A 12,530-nucleotide genomic window follows, 5' to 3' on the forward strand; every position below is an offset into this window, starting at 1 on the left:
CCCCTACGAGAGGAAGGGCCTGGGGCTTTGGAGGTGGATGCACAAAGGAATTGGCAAACGGGGGGGGGTTCGTACACTGGACACATCGGGTAAAAGAACCCCATATGCAATTCCAGAACAGTTCAGGAGCTGGTATGTGGCTGTAAAATTATCCCCGAAGCATGTGGGCGCAGGGGGGGGGGTGAGTAACTGCAGAGAGCCGTACCCCACAGACAGAGATCATCAGTAAAACCTTGACTCCGTCCTGTCGTTCTCACACCACAGCCCCACAGTTGCTGCATGGGGCCAAATGGCAGGAAAGAATATAGCTATTCCTCCACTCGCAGGCCCTGTTTCACGCTGTTTTCATTGCACGCTGCCAGCCAAAGCAATTTGTCTGGCGAGCACTTAGCTGGTGTGGCACAGGGGGCCACGTGGGACCTGTGGGAGCTCTGCAGCTCACCTCACACATTCTCTGTTTCTCTTTGTGCTCATTTTGCTTCATCACACGTCTCCTTATCCATCCATCTAAACCTCCCTGGCTCTCTGTTTTACCTGGGAGTTATTTAAAAAAGGACCCAGTAGCAGCAGGTGTGCGTGTGTGTATGTGTGTTTTTTCAGCTGGTTCTCTTTTGTGGCAAAAGCTGTTATCTGGGAACCATTGTAAGTGTGTTTGTGCAAATGTGTGTTTGAGTATGAAAGCGGGAGTGTGTGTGTCTGTATATATGTGTGTGTGTGTGTGTGTGTGTGTGTGTGTGTGAGGCACCCGTCTATCTCTGCAGGCAGTGGCCCCCTCTCGCAGCATAGCCTTTTCCAAACACACGGATAAGATGCAGCTGATGAAACACTTTTAGATCTCAGGGATGCACGTGTTGTCCATTATTGACTTCCTTGTCCTTGAGCTTCTCGTCTGTCTCTCCGCCTCCTGTCTGCCGTCTCCGTCACTCTCCTCCGTCTCATCCATCCTTTCACATCAACTTGCTCACTGTCTCACTCTTTCATTCTCCTCCTTCTCTGCATGTCTGTTACAGGACAGCCGTAAGCTCCAGTGCTTTGAGACACTGTCCTGCAACTGGTACAAAGCTTTTTATTCTAATCCTGAAAACAAAGGGATGGCATTGTAGTGGAACAAATGACAGGTAGTAGTTATTGTTGGCTGCAATTAAGTGAAAGACTGCATCGATTCTCCACAAGAGTCGAATAGCAGGCAGTTGTAGTAGTCTGCTATAATGTGCTTGCTCCACCAGACAGACTAAGTAGTAACAGGGCCATTAAGGTGGTGTAAGATGAGTGGGCCATCACAGAAAAGTAGACTGAGTTCTTTTCTATGATTTGAGCCACTTAGACTTCAATATAGCTCTACTTTATTTTAAAGCACACAGTATTGGTTTCTGTTTTTGCAGCTTGGAAGACACATGGACGATGTTCCTTCAAATACACAAACTGGAATGAGCTTCTTAAAAAAAGCTATAGTAAGTCTGGAAATTGCATGTTTCTATAAATTAATCACAACATTTTCTGCGTCGGCATCTTCAAACAAAGCACGATAAGCAGATTAATGCTCCAAGGTAGAGACATGGGAATCAAACACATCTTGTTTATTCGGTCCTGATAAAAGAGGAACTATCGCACATTGAATTTACTTGTGAAATTTTGTGCGAGTTTAAGCTGAGTTCACACTACACAACTTGCTGTCTTGTGATTGGGAGTCTTGCTCAGAAAATGACAGACTGCAGAGGAGATGAGTTCAGTGGACATCACAGTTAGTAAAGAATGGAGAGGGGCTCCGGTTGCATTTTCCTGCTTGAAACCACAGATCCCAACCTCGAATCCAACGGGTTTTCTATTTTTTTCTGGCTGAATCTGAACCGAGCTGAATTTGTGTTAACCTGTCTCTCACACAAATGGTTATTGCTGGATTTCCTCGATTAAATACATGAGCTTGGTGAAAAATCCGGGAGCCCCTCACCACTACTTTCACTTCATCCTGTGCTCTGATTTGCTGGAGTTGTCAGCGACATGTCTGCGACGAGTGGGCGAGCCTCTCAAATTGCGTCTTTAAAGAGTTCACACATACAGATTGGCGGAAGCTGATTGAGTGCAGATCAGGGTTTTTTATCTGCGACTTGCAACTGGAAAATTGGGCTGAAATTGTGTGAATCAGGCTTTGGAGCTAAAATCTTTCATCTGTTTAATATATCTCTATAATTAGTACTGTATAGCTCATATAAATAAACCTTTTTTCATTCCTTTCTTCACTCTGTTGTTCAAGTTTGTCTCCGGTCTGTCAGTAGAGTCGTGTTCGCCTCCACAAATAACCTCATTCTCCAATAATCCCCCATTTACCAGGAAGCATCTCTCCCCTCCCCTCGCCTCGCCCCTCCTTCCCTCTCACCTTTTTTCAATTTAATCTTGTCTCTCAGAAAATCACCCCTTTGTCCTCAATGAAAGCGTCCCATGTGTCTTCAATTACTCTGCACCCCACAATTTTGACCTCTGCACCTCCTCACAGCCTCTTTCTTTCCTCTGGAGCTTCGCCTGTCCCGCAGGCCTCGCTCTCTCTGACTTCAGCTGTGAGGGAACAAACTATGGTGGTCCGCTAAATTTTCAAGGTGAGCCGTGAGTGCAGCTTCGCCACGGGTGTCTATCCCAGTCTCCATTGGAAGTATGTCAAGATGTCTCTCTATGTCTGAGTATTTCCTAATTTTCTCTGTGTAGCACGCACATATAAGCAAACAGATAAAGCTTCTTATTTGAAGACCAAAATGCTGGGTATTGATTATCAGGATCTGCTCTTGCTTGAGGGTTATGTGCAAAGATTGTGGATTAGTAATAAGTAGTAGCTGTAATTATAGAATTATATTTCCATTTAAGTCAAAATAAATCCTCATATTGTGTCAGCTTGAACGCCTGAACGGCAAGTTTGCGCAAAAACAAACAATTATGCTGGAGCTACAATGGGTGAACACTTCAAATCCCAGACTGTATATAAAGATTCAATAAAATAGCTACCCAAGAGTGAAGCCAAAGCACCTTGATCACCCCCTGGGGGCTGACTGTAGTATAGTTAATACATCCTGCATCCTCCATGATAGGTGATGAAACATGGACAAACAAAATGTCAAAGTACACATCAAATGAATTATTGTTAAAGATGTTTGCATGTTATGATGTAGGTTTCAGGTTTTTCCCCCCAGTAAGTTTGGTAATTAGGTATTTGATGCTATAAAACCAGCGTAAAATGTAATGATTGACAGCTGAAACTGACTCAATTGGTCGAGTACGTGTAACGAAGGATCATCACGCGATCACTATGTTTCTACTCTCTTTATGTGTGTGTTGTACCTGTTAGATGGTGTGGAGAACACGCCCAGGATGATGTCCCTGCCGTGCATCCTGATGATGGGACTGGTGGAGTGGAGCAGGTTGAAGTAGAAGTGGGAATCACCGGGGACGGAGCAGTTCAGACGAGCCTTTATGAACGACGTCCACTGCTTCTCCAGAACACGCTGAGACCCGCCCTGGTCCCGTTTGCACACCCGGGCCACACGCGACACCATCACCTAAAATAAAAAGAAGGCACAGAAATAAGTGTGAAGAATATACATCGCATTTGCAATTCATTGATAAGCATCGCCTTGCTGCAGCTCACATACAATGTCAGTAATGAGGTGTGAAGGATCAAAAGTGTTTCACGAACTTCAGCTTTCATCTTCAAAAAAGGTACATTTAAAAGCCAATTTCCGACTGCATGGTATCTCTGAAGAGTCACTTACATGCTATTTGTGTTACGGCAACCCTGTTTTGACGGATCGTTGTTTTATTATGGTAAATGTTTTATCAATTATTCATGAAAATGTCAGTGCATGTCAAAACCGTTCTTTGAACACAATCGTCCACACAATGGTGATGCATTTTAGGTGTCCATTTTCTCTGTTTTCTGCAAAACTGTGGACCTTCCGCGAGCACTTCTCCCCCCATCAATGTTAAATGATAATTTACAATTACGATGGGTTTGCTGATGCTGCGAATATAAATTTTTTTCATTAATATGTATACCCAGCTCTGGCAGAGGGAGGAAATAAACAGAGTCGCTGTAAAAAAAAAAGGCTTTTCTGAGGTTAATACAGACAAAGAGTTGTTTGCTCTGACCATGGTTTGTTGGATTAGATATGCAGACAAACAAATACAAGGATGAAAGGTCAGTGTAGCTGTGGGAGGAGTTGATATTCACAGTCAAATGATTGCAGCAGAGAGATATTTGACTGGGCTCTTCTATAATGGTGATGCATCCTAACCACACATTCACATGGGCCTCTGCAGTGCTTTCAAAAGATGATTTGAAAGGACCAGTGGCTCCTTTTGTGTGAATACGGAAAGTTCACAGGAAGAAAGTGGATGACTTTTACCTTTTCTAGGTAATTGAACTCCATGGCTATCTCTCTGAAGAAGAAGTAGATGTGAGGTCCCCACTCCACAGCATTGACAAAATATGGCTCTGTAGTGTGAGAGAGAGAAATAGTTTGAGAGAGGGAAGTAGGTGGTAAAAGTTGGATATAACGTAGATTGATGTTGAGAGTATAGCATTTAGCAAAAAGTGCCTCCATGTGCATGCTCATCATTCACTCCAATGACACTGAGGCGACATGAGGGCATAGAGGATGTGGCAGAGGCCATGCTTAATTTCATTACATGCTGAAAGGGGATTTCACACCAAACAATAAGCGCATTATGACTCCCTGATGTTTCTGAGAAAAGAGTTTCACGCTTTGCATTTTGGTGCTGATACACCCGGGACCAGCTGCAACCTGTTTGTCTATTATTGTCTATTTGGGACAATCCAATTTTCATCATCAGGTCAGACTGCAGACTGACCCTGATGTGGATGGTCCAGACCAAAGACTCTATATGAAGATGGACAATGAGTCTCCATTTTCTCACTCTATCCAGAGATGTCAATCATGGTGTTTCCTCCTCTTTTAAAAATAAACACTTGAACATGCATCAGTGTGATAAGAGCTGCCTTTAATGACAGGCACCATCTTCACGAAAAACTTTGACATTTTAGTTTCAGTGCACATGCATGACCAAAATGCATCTGCTCTTTAATTTCTCTTCATCACCTGCACATAGCTGTTAATAGAGATTGGCCAAAATGTTGCCTGGACCTAAAACACCTAAAAGAGTATCAGTGTTTGCGTTTTGTGTGGAGAAACGTTCAACTCTTGTGATCTTAGAAACGAGTCAAACTGTAATCAGTCTTTGGTACAGTAAAAGAAAGACAGTCTTGGCCTCGATATCCACTGTGGAGGAAGCAGGATTTATGATATATACTGCAGGCCTCAGTTTTGGTAAGCGGTCATGTCATGCATCTTTATATACAGCCTACGGTCCACATTCTGTCAAGAAGCAGAAGGTTTGACAGCTTCATGTCCAGTGACCTGAACACAGAGTTGTCAGCCTGCTGACTCAGCCCTCTGCTACTGACACATATTGATCCTGTTTTCTACTAAGTGTTGTGGACGCCCACTCAACCCATCTGTCTCTTACAAACAACAACAACAACAGGCACGATGCTGACGAGGAGACGTACTTGAGAAAACAACAGTAATGTACAAACACTTGTTAAAACACACTTTGACAACAACGAAAGCACACACACATATAGATTCCTGCACTTTTACCTGAGTAAGGACAGACATTGGCATAATGCATTCCCTTGCCCCTGACCCCTGACCTTAACCTGCAAGCAGCCCTTTGAAATAGTGAAGACCAGCCAAAGTGTCCTCACCCTGTAGGAGCTTTACTCAAAATGGTCCTCAGAAACATATAAGTACAAGTACACACACACACACGCACATATACAGGTACCTCTGAACCACTTGGAGTCGTGCTTGACGGTGCGCAGAGCTTGACTGTCCCCAAGGCTGCGATAGATCACTGCATCAATGGCCAGGAAGTCAGTCACTGTAGCTGTAAACAGGTTCCTCTCTGCGGACACAGAATAAAAGCAACCACACGCACACACACACACACACACACACACACACACACACACACACACACACACATACTAATGAGCTGGACAGTCTGCCAATGCAACAGGGTAACCACAAACAATAAAAGTGGAGTAATTGTTACAGTTTTGTCAGAGACCTGCATCATAAACATGAGTGACCAGAAAACAATGCAATTGTAGTAACATAATTATGACTCTGCAGCTCTGCCACACACATGAGAGAAACAACCTCCAGCCTGTTAATATGAGATAATGTGCTGATGGCAGAACAGTAATGGCTCCCTACAGTTTCAGTAATATGACTGTCTATCTGATTATAGTGCAGTGTTTGATTCTGATGAAGAATCACAAATGTGCAGTTTGTATGTATTGGTTTCAAGCATCAGAATGTCTTTCACGGAGGAACAATGATGTTTATCAATGATATTGATGTCATTGCTGTGGCCACTAAAACTGAACCATCATTATCGTATTACCACCAGCAAAAGGAGCATCATCTTCATTCAAACAATATGGTGTCAGAGGCAGCAAGCCACCAAGCAATCCTGCAAGGCTCTTCCGCTTCTATCTCTTCTTATGTCGTTTATTGATGTTTGAACTTCCTTCCAGAGAAACTCTAAATGTTGGTCCGTCAGTTGAGAATGTGGTCTGAGGCACTTTTCACACCTGTTATTTTGGTTTAAACTAAACTGAAAAGTCTAAAGGTCCAGAACAAACCACATGGTGGGAAAACGTCCTAAAACAAGAGGACTTACCTGCAAACAGAGCTACGCTGGCATGTTTGGGGTCGTAAGGGCATCTCGCCATCCCACTGACCGTGTCTCCAACCATCTCCAGAGTGTCTCCCTGTAAGCACGCACAAACATAAAATGCACACACGCATACGCACGCATCAATCAACCGACTCCAAACATTGTGGCTACGTGAAAGCTTGTGAAAACAAGGCACCAGAGAACGGCAATTAGGGAGTGTTACCGTAAGTGCAAACTAATGATTCACTGGTGGCAATTAGGCACGGCAGCAACAACATGAGACGCATTCTCATACATAAATAACACAGATAAACACACACAGACACACTGGGGTCCAGGCATACACACACATGAAGTCACACTGACGATTCAAACAAGTTATCTGCTCTCGCACACAAATACACACACATACGGATCAGGACATTGCGTCTCTCTCTTCAAAAACACATTCACAACACATTAACTTGAAAATAAATAAAAACTCAAGCAAACTATCCCTGCAGTGTAATTCACATCCGAGGCTGAGAATGAAATATTTGATATGTGTCATTTCATTAAAACCCTGGCTATAAATAAAATAGTCGCTAGCATCACTAACTAGTCCCTGGAGAAAAAGGCGTAGAGCCTATCAGGCAGGAGACAGGTGTGTTGTACGCTGATGTAGAATTGTCATTAGTGGCTGACAGATAATAGGCCAGGTAGAGCTACGTGTCTCAGTGTGGCACTGTTGTTTGAAATGTGAAAGACTGAAAACAACACTTATCTGAAAAAAAGCCTTTGATAGTGAAGGGAATATTTTTCTCCTTTTCAACTGCCCTCTTCATCCCTTATTTAATATTCCTGCTGGAGGATTGTGAAATCAACCGAGGCCTTGATTAATATTTATGTGTGGTTTTTCCTCCTCGAGTTTGAGATTGTTACCGTAATTGAGCGAGACAGGGATTGGTCGGGAGGTGAACGGTGAAGGAACCAGGTGCTGAATGGATGCACACATTCGGAGTCTGATATGTGTTTATGAGGAGGAATTATTCGTACACTCTAGTTTGCTTGAATCAGTTGAGTCAACAGCTTGAACCCCGGTGTCTCTTTAACACCTGCCTTCTACTGCGGAGTGGATTTTCTTTCTTAACCACGAGCAAATGAGAACAAATCAGGCAAACAAGTCACGTCTGCACAGCCCTTAATCACTGAATACGCTTCTCTTCCTCTTCTCTCCCTCTTTTGTGTTTGTCTTGGTTATCCGCCTTCTCCGACTTGATGATAACAAGCTTGGCAGACCACAAAGTTTAACCACCGGGAAACGACAACTGTTGTATCTCAGGAAAGCGAGGCAGTGTAGCTGCCAGACAACTCGGATAAACGGTTCCTGAAGAGAAAGTCAACGCCGCCGCCGCAAACAAACAACTTTAATCAAGCTGTGAATTGTCACCGGGACAGACATGCTAATTTCATAAGGGAAGCGAGGCCTCTTCTCTGAAAATATGGGTAAGTCAGCATTAATGCAGGCATTGTACCTGACTGTTGTTAAAGGTAAGGGTTTCCATTTACGGGTCAATCTACACATAAACCCTCATGTATGCTCATGAGCTCTGGGTAGTGACCAAAAGAACGAAGAACCAAATACCAGCCGCAAAAATAAATTTTCTCCTGAGGCCGGACAAGAGGAAAATAATGGATGGAAGGACGGATGGATGGATGGATTGTATGAAGCCCGGTTGGACCAGTCGCAGGTCCACAACAGGTGGAAGCTGTGACTGCAGGTGTGAGCACGATCAGTCTTTACTTACGGTATAGTTGGCGCAGAGCGGGTTGAAGGCATTGGTCCCGCACACAAACAGGCCTCCTTGTCTACTGAGCAGCACCTTCATGAAGTTACGGCACTCATCCTGCGGGGAAGACAGAAATACAGAGAGGTAAGAAGCTTAGTATGCAGGAGGGGTATAAGCGAGGAGAAGAAAAAGCAAAATGATGGAGTGAACAGAGGGAAAAGTGAGTTTATTTTTTGAGACTGATTATCCAGCGTGTGCTGTGAAATGAAGCTTTTCAGTTGCCTGATGTGTAGAATTATCACACCATTAGCGCTGTCAATCAGATTGATACAGTCTGAACGTAGCCTGCAGAGACTTTAAGTGTCTACACTCTTTCACACAGGCACACGCACACACACACACACACACACACACACACACAGCTGCTGATGATTGACAGATGGTAATCCATACCACGCTCTGGATTTCAAAACAAGAAGCCGATTTGAAGACTAATTTCTCCACCATGAAGTGTCAGACTCCATGATGCCCGCCTAATGACTAAAAAACCAGAGTCACACTTTCATTATTCCACGCTCATTCTTTGAAATGAGGAGGAGAGTGAGCACCACACGACTTAATGACTGCTTTTATTCCACAGTGAGTGATAGTTATGAAGGTTGGTTTTTATGAAACAGAGAAAAAGAAAGATTTGCGAGTTAATCTCCTGGCGTCAGTGTCTTCATGGATATTATTATTGAAAAGGTTTCAGTGATGTTCACTTGACATTGTTGAGATGATAACATGACTCTGCACCTACAACACAGGATCATGTACCTCCTATATATGTCTATGTGTGTGTGTCTGATTAAGAGAGAGATGCAAAGTAAACCCACACCCGCCCATAGTCGGGTAGGATTGGCTCTAGCTCCCCCAACACCATTTAAGGATAAGTGGTATAGACAATGGATGGATGCAAAGTAAGAAACGAATAATTAAAAATAATTAAGACACGAAAAATTTGGAAGATTGAACCTAAATCATCCCAGATACCAACCCCGCCATCTGCGCAATTGTGGTAGTAAGGTAACAGCTGTCAATCATGATTTTTCACCAAATTTTTGTAGCAGGAAATATCAAAAACATCAATACTACTTATCAGTTTGTTTCATGAACCATCCACTTACATGGAGGAGGCGAGATTTATGACCAAAATTGCAGAAATAAATCCACTTTGGCTTCACTTTTAGGAAGCCGTTGTATCCATAGATATAAACAGCCTGTGCTATGAACACTTTTTAATTGCTATATTCCTAACTTTTTGGTTTTCTGACCCCTTCAAATTAAAACAGTTTCTTTGACCTCTCACTGCAGGTTCTTCTTTATTGTTATCATTAGTTGTGGAGTAAAATTAAGTTAAGTTTTTTTTATGTGTAAGTGTATGTAGAGGTTTACAGCCTGAGGTGGTGAAGGTATTCAAGTAGAAAAACAACAACAGTCAGGCCAGTAAACAAGAGTTTACTGTACGGCTACAGCCCAAACAACAGTAGCAGTGAATCTGCATGTTGGAGATTTGGTGGCCAAATCCCCTCTGAGATTTCACTGACATTTAAGCCCAAATTCCAGTTCTGACCTTTGACTTTAAATCCACAAAGTATTGACAGCAGTTTGTTTTTGCAGTGCTGAGTCGGCCACCTGTGTGTGTTAGTGCAGAGTGAGTGAGTGGTGATGTACAGTAGATCTCTGGTGGCCAGCAGCCAGCAACCCCCCTCCCCAAAGTGGTCTCCCAGTCAGGATGGCACCCACTCTGTAACCCCCAACCCCCAACCCACACTCACACCACACCAAACCCACTACTGATGTCATCGGAAAGAGAAGAGGAGCTGGAGCAGAAGCGGTGTTGGTAGGTATGTTGAAAAAACTTGTGCGTGTGTGTGTGCGTGTGTGTGTGTGTGTGTGTGTGATAGAGGGAGATCAGAAGTAAAGCAGTGATTTGAGATACGGGTGAATGTTATTCCAGATGCTCCCCCCACTGCCCCTCCACCTTCCCACTTCACTCCCTGCAGTGTTCTCATTTTTCAACGACAAAAAAAAGACAGGAGGGAAGCAAGTGATTTTGTGTGTGTGTGTGTGTGTTTGTGCGTTTGATGCAGGGGGTGTGTCAAGTGCGAGATGTAAATTTCTAATGGCGCAGCACTATGTGACAAATTGAGGCGTGACGGTGGCTGGATATGAGTATATGTCATTCCACCATATAACAGCATGTGTTCCAGCAAGCCTGGTGAATACATCTGTGTATGTGTGTGTGCATGTGTGTGTGTGTTTGCATGTGTGTTTTTCTGCATCACAGCACAGATGCGTGCCCGTGTGTGAGAATCATTTGCATGCTGCTTGTCGGCGGGGTTGCAGTCTGTCAGCTTGGTCAGAGCTGTAATCACAAAGCCAGATGAAGCACTCTTAATAACAACCCTGTCCCACTGCCAGCAACTCGGAGAGGGGAGTAAATACTTCCAGGAGCCAAACCACTGCACAAATGTAGGCAATTGGCAGCGCTTGTACGCATAAAATGAAACACTTCGTGACCACATGATAAAACAAGGATTGGATCCTTTGCAACATTACGGCTATGGAGCTCCGATTTCCATTTGCACTTTACAGACATCGTCAAAATTAATTCCTGCTGCATGCATGCATTTCATTAACCCTTATTCGCTAGTTCCATGAATCCAATTGGCCCTTCCAGGTACTTCTTTATTAAAGCCTAGTTCAGTCTGCAGGATTATGGCTTTTCTGTGGTTTCCACATTTAATAAGAAAACAAGTGGCGAATCACTGAATTGAGCAATTATATATGAATTCAAATGCTGTACGTCCCGATGCCTCCTCCTTCTCCCCTCTGCCTCCTCCTCCTCTCTCTGCTCCCTCACACCCCGGGGCAGAGTCCAGACAAAACGCCACCTGTGCGGGCTGGCAAGACTTTCCAAGACCCAGACGACTGCAGCCCTCCTCCCCTTCCTACCCTTCCTCCTCCTCCTCTTACTGAGCTGCCTGGCCTCTGAAAAATTAATCTGCAGCACAGATGAGTTACACAGGGGCGCGTGCTCAGTGCAAATATGGACTTAGTCGTGAATGGATGGCGACATTTGAAGGAGATCGAGAGGAAGTTGGGGAGAGAGGTGCTCAAGCATGTTCATGTGTGCCTGTGAGAAGGTTTGCATATGTGAATATTTATTGATATAAATTGGATGCTATGCAGTTTATAATATCTTAATCAGTGTCTTGCTCTTGAGGCTGATGTTAGCCAGGCTCGTTCTAATCTACACTGAGCAAGTGCATTCCAACTCCGAATTTCCCAGCAGAGACATGGATATTATACACCAAAACAGGCATATCCAAAAGCATTCATATAAATATATAAAGGTAAAGTGATCACACACAGTGACAGAGGATTGACAACAATTTCTCTGTTGCTACAACACATCTGCTCCAAACAACCTGCAGCAGTCAGACACCATTAAAACTGAGGAGGCTCCACCCTCTGCATCTGCTTTTCATCTGTTGTGCGGAACTCAACCTTTACACTGAGATGATTTCATTTGGCCTGATCCCGGGCTCAGTGTTTCTTCTAATGATGAAGCTTTTTCCCGAAAGAGCCCTAATGAATGTGCTGTTTGACTGGCGGCTACAATAAACATTCCTGTGTTTAGTCTAACCAAGAAACTAATATGTTCATGTGTCACAAGGTCTTTCCCAACCACAGCATTTTTTATAAAATATAATAAGTTATCCTGATGACCTGCTTTGTAATGTCCGAACAATAAGAGCCGTCTAAAGAAGGACATCAGGGGGTCATATTTAGCAAGCAGCTTCTCTAAATCTCTAGTTTCCATTACACGCCTGGCTGGTCCCCTGATGTTAGCGACCACGGAGAAGAGAGCGTCGCCCTGCCAAGAGCCACCATTCAGCCAGAACTCTCCCACACATACTCAAAAACACACACACACACATATACTGTATACACAATACACACACA

General features: G+C 43.8%; 1 protein-coding gene across 1 annotated transcript in view; it reads right to left on the reverse strand.

The window, feature by feature from the left end:
• sema6bb (sema domain, transmembrane domain (TM), and cytoplasmic domain, (semaphorin) 6Bb) overlaps positions 1-12,530 on the reverse strand; it is a 65,200-nt gene that overhangs the window by 39,092 nt on the left and 13,578 nt on the right. Inside the window, exons 5-9 of the mRNA XM_061078457.1 lie at positions 8,538-8,636; positions 6,754-6,844; positions 5,851-5,970; positions 4,389-4,477; positions 3,325-3,542 (exon numbers count right to left, since the gene is read on the reverse strand). Coding sequence (XP_060934440.1) covers positions 3,325-3,542; positions 4,389-4,477; positions 5,851-5,970; positions 6,754-6,844; positions 8,538-8,636 — 617 coding nt within the window. The remainder of the gene's footprint in view (positions 1-3,324; positions 3,543-4,388; positions 4,478-5,850; positions 5,971-6,753; positions 6,845-8,537; positions 8,637-12,530) is intronic.

Source organism: Limanda limanda, chromosome 9 (genome assembly GCF_963576545.1).
Source record: "Limanda limanda chromosome 9, fLimLim1.1, whole genome shotgun sequence".
NCBI lineage: Eukaryota > Metazoa > Chordata > Actinopteri > Pleuronectiformes > Pleuronectidae > Limanda > Limanda limanda.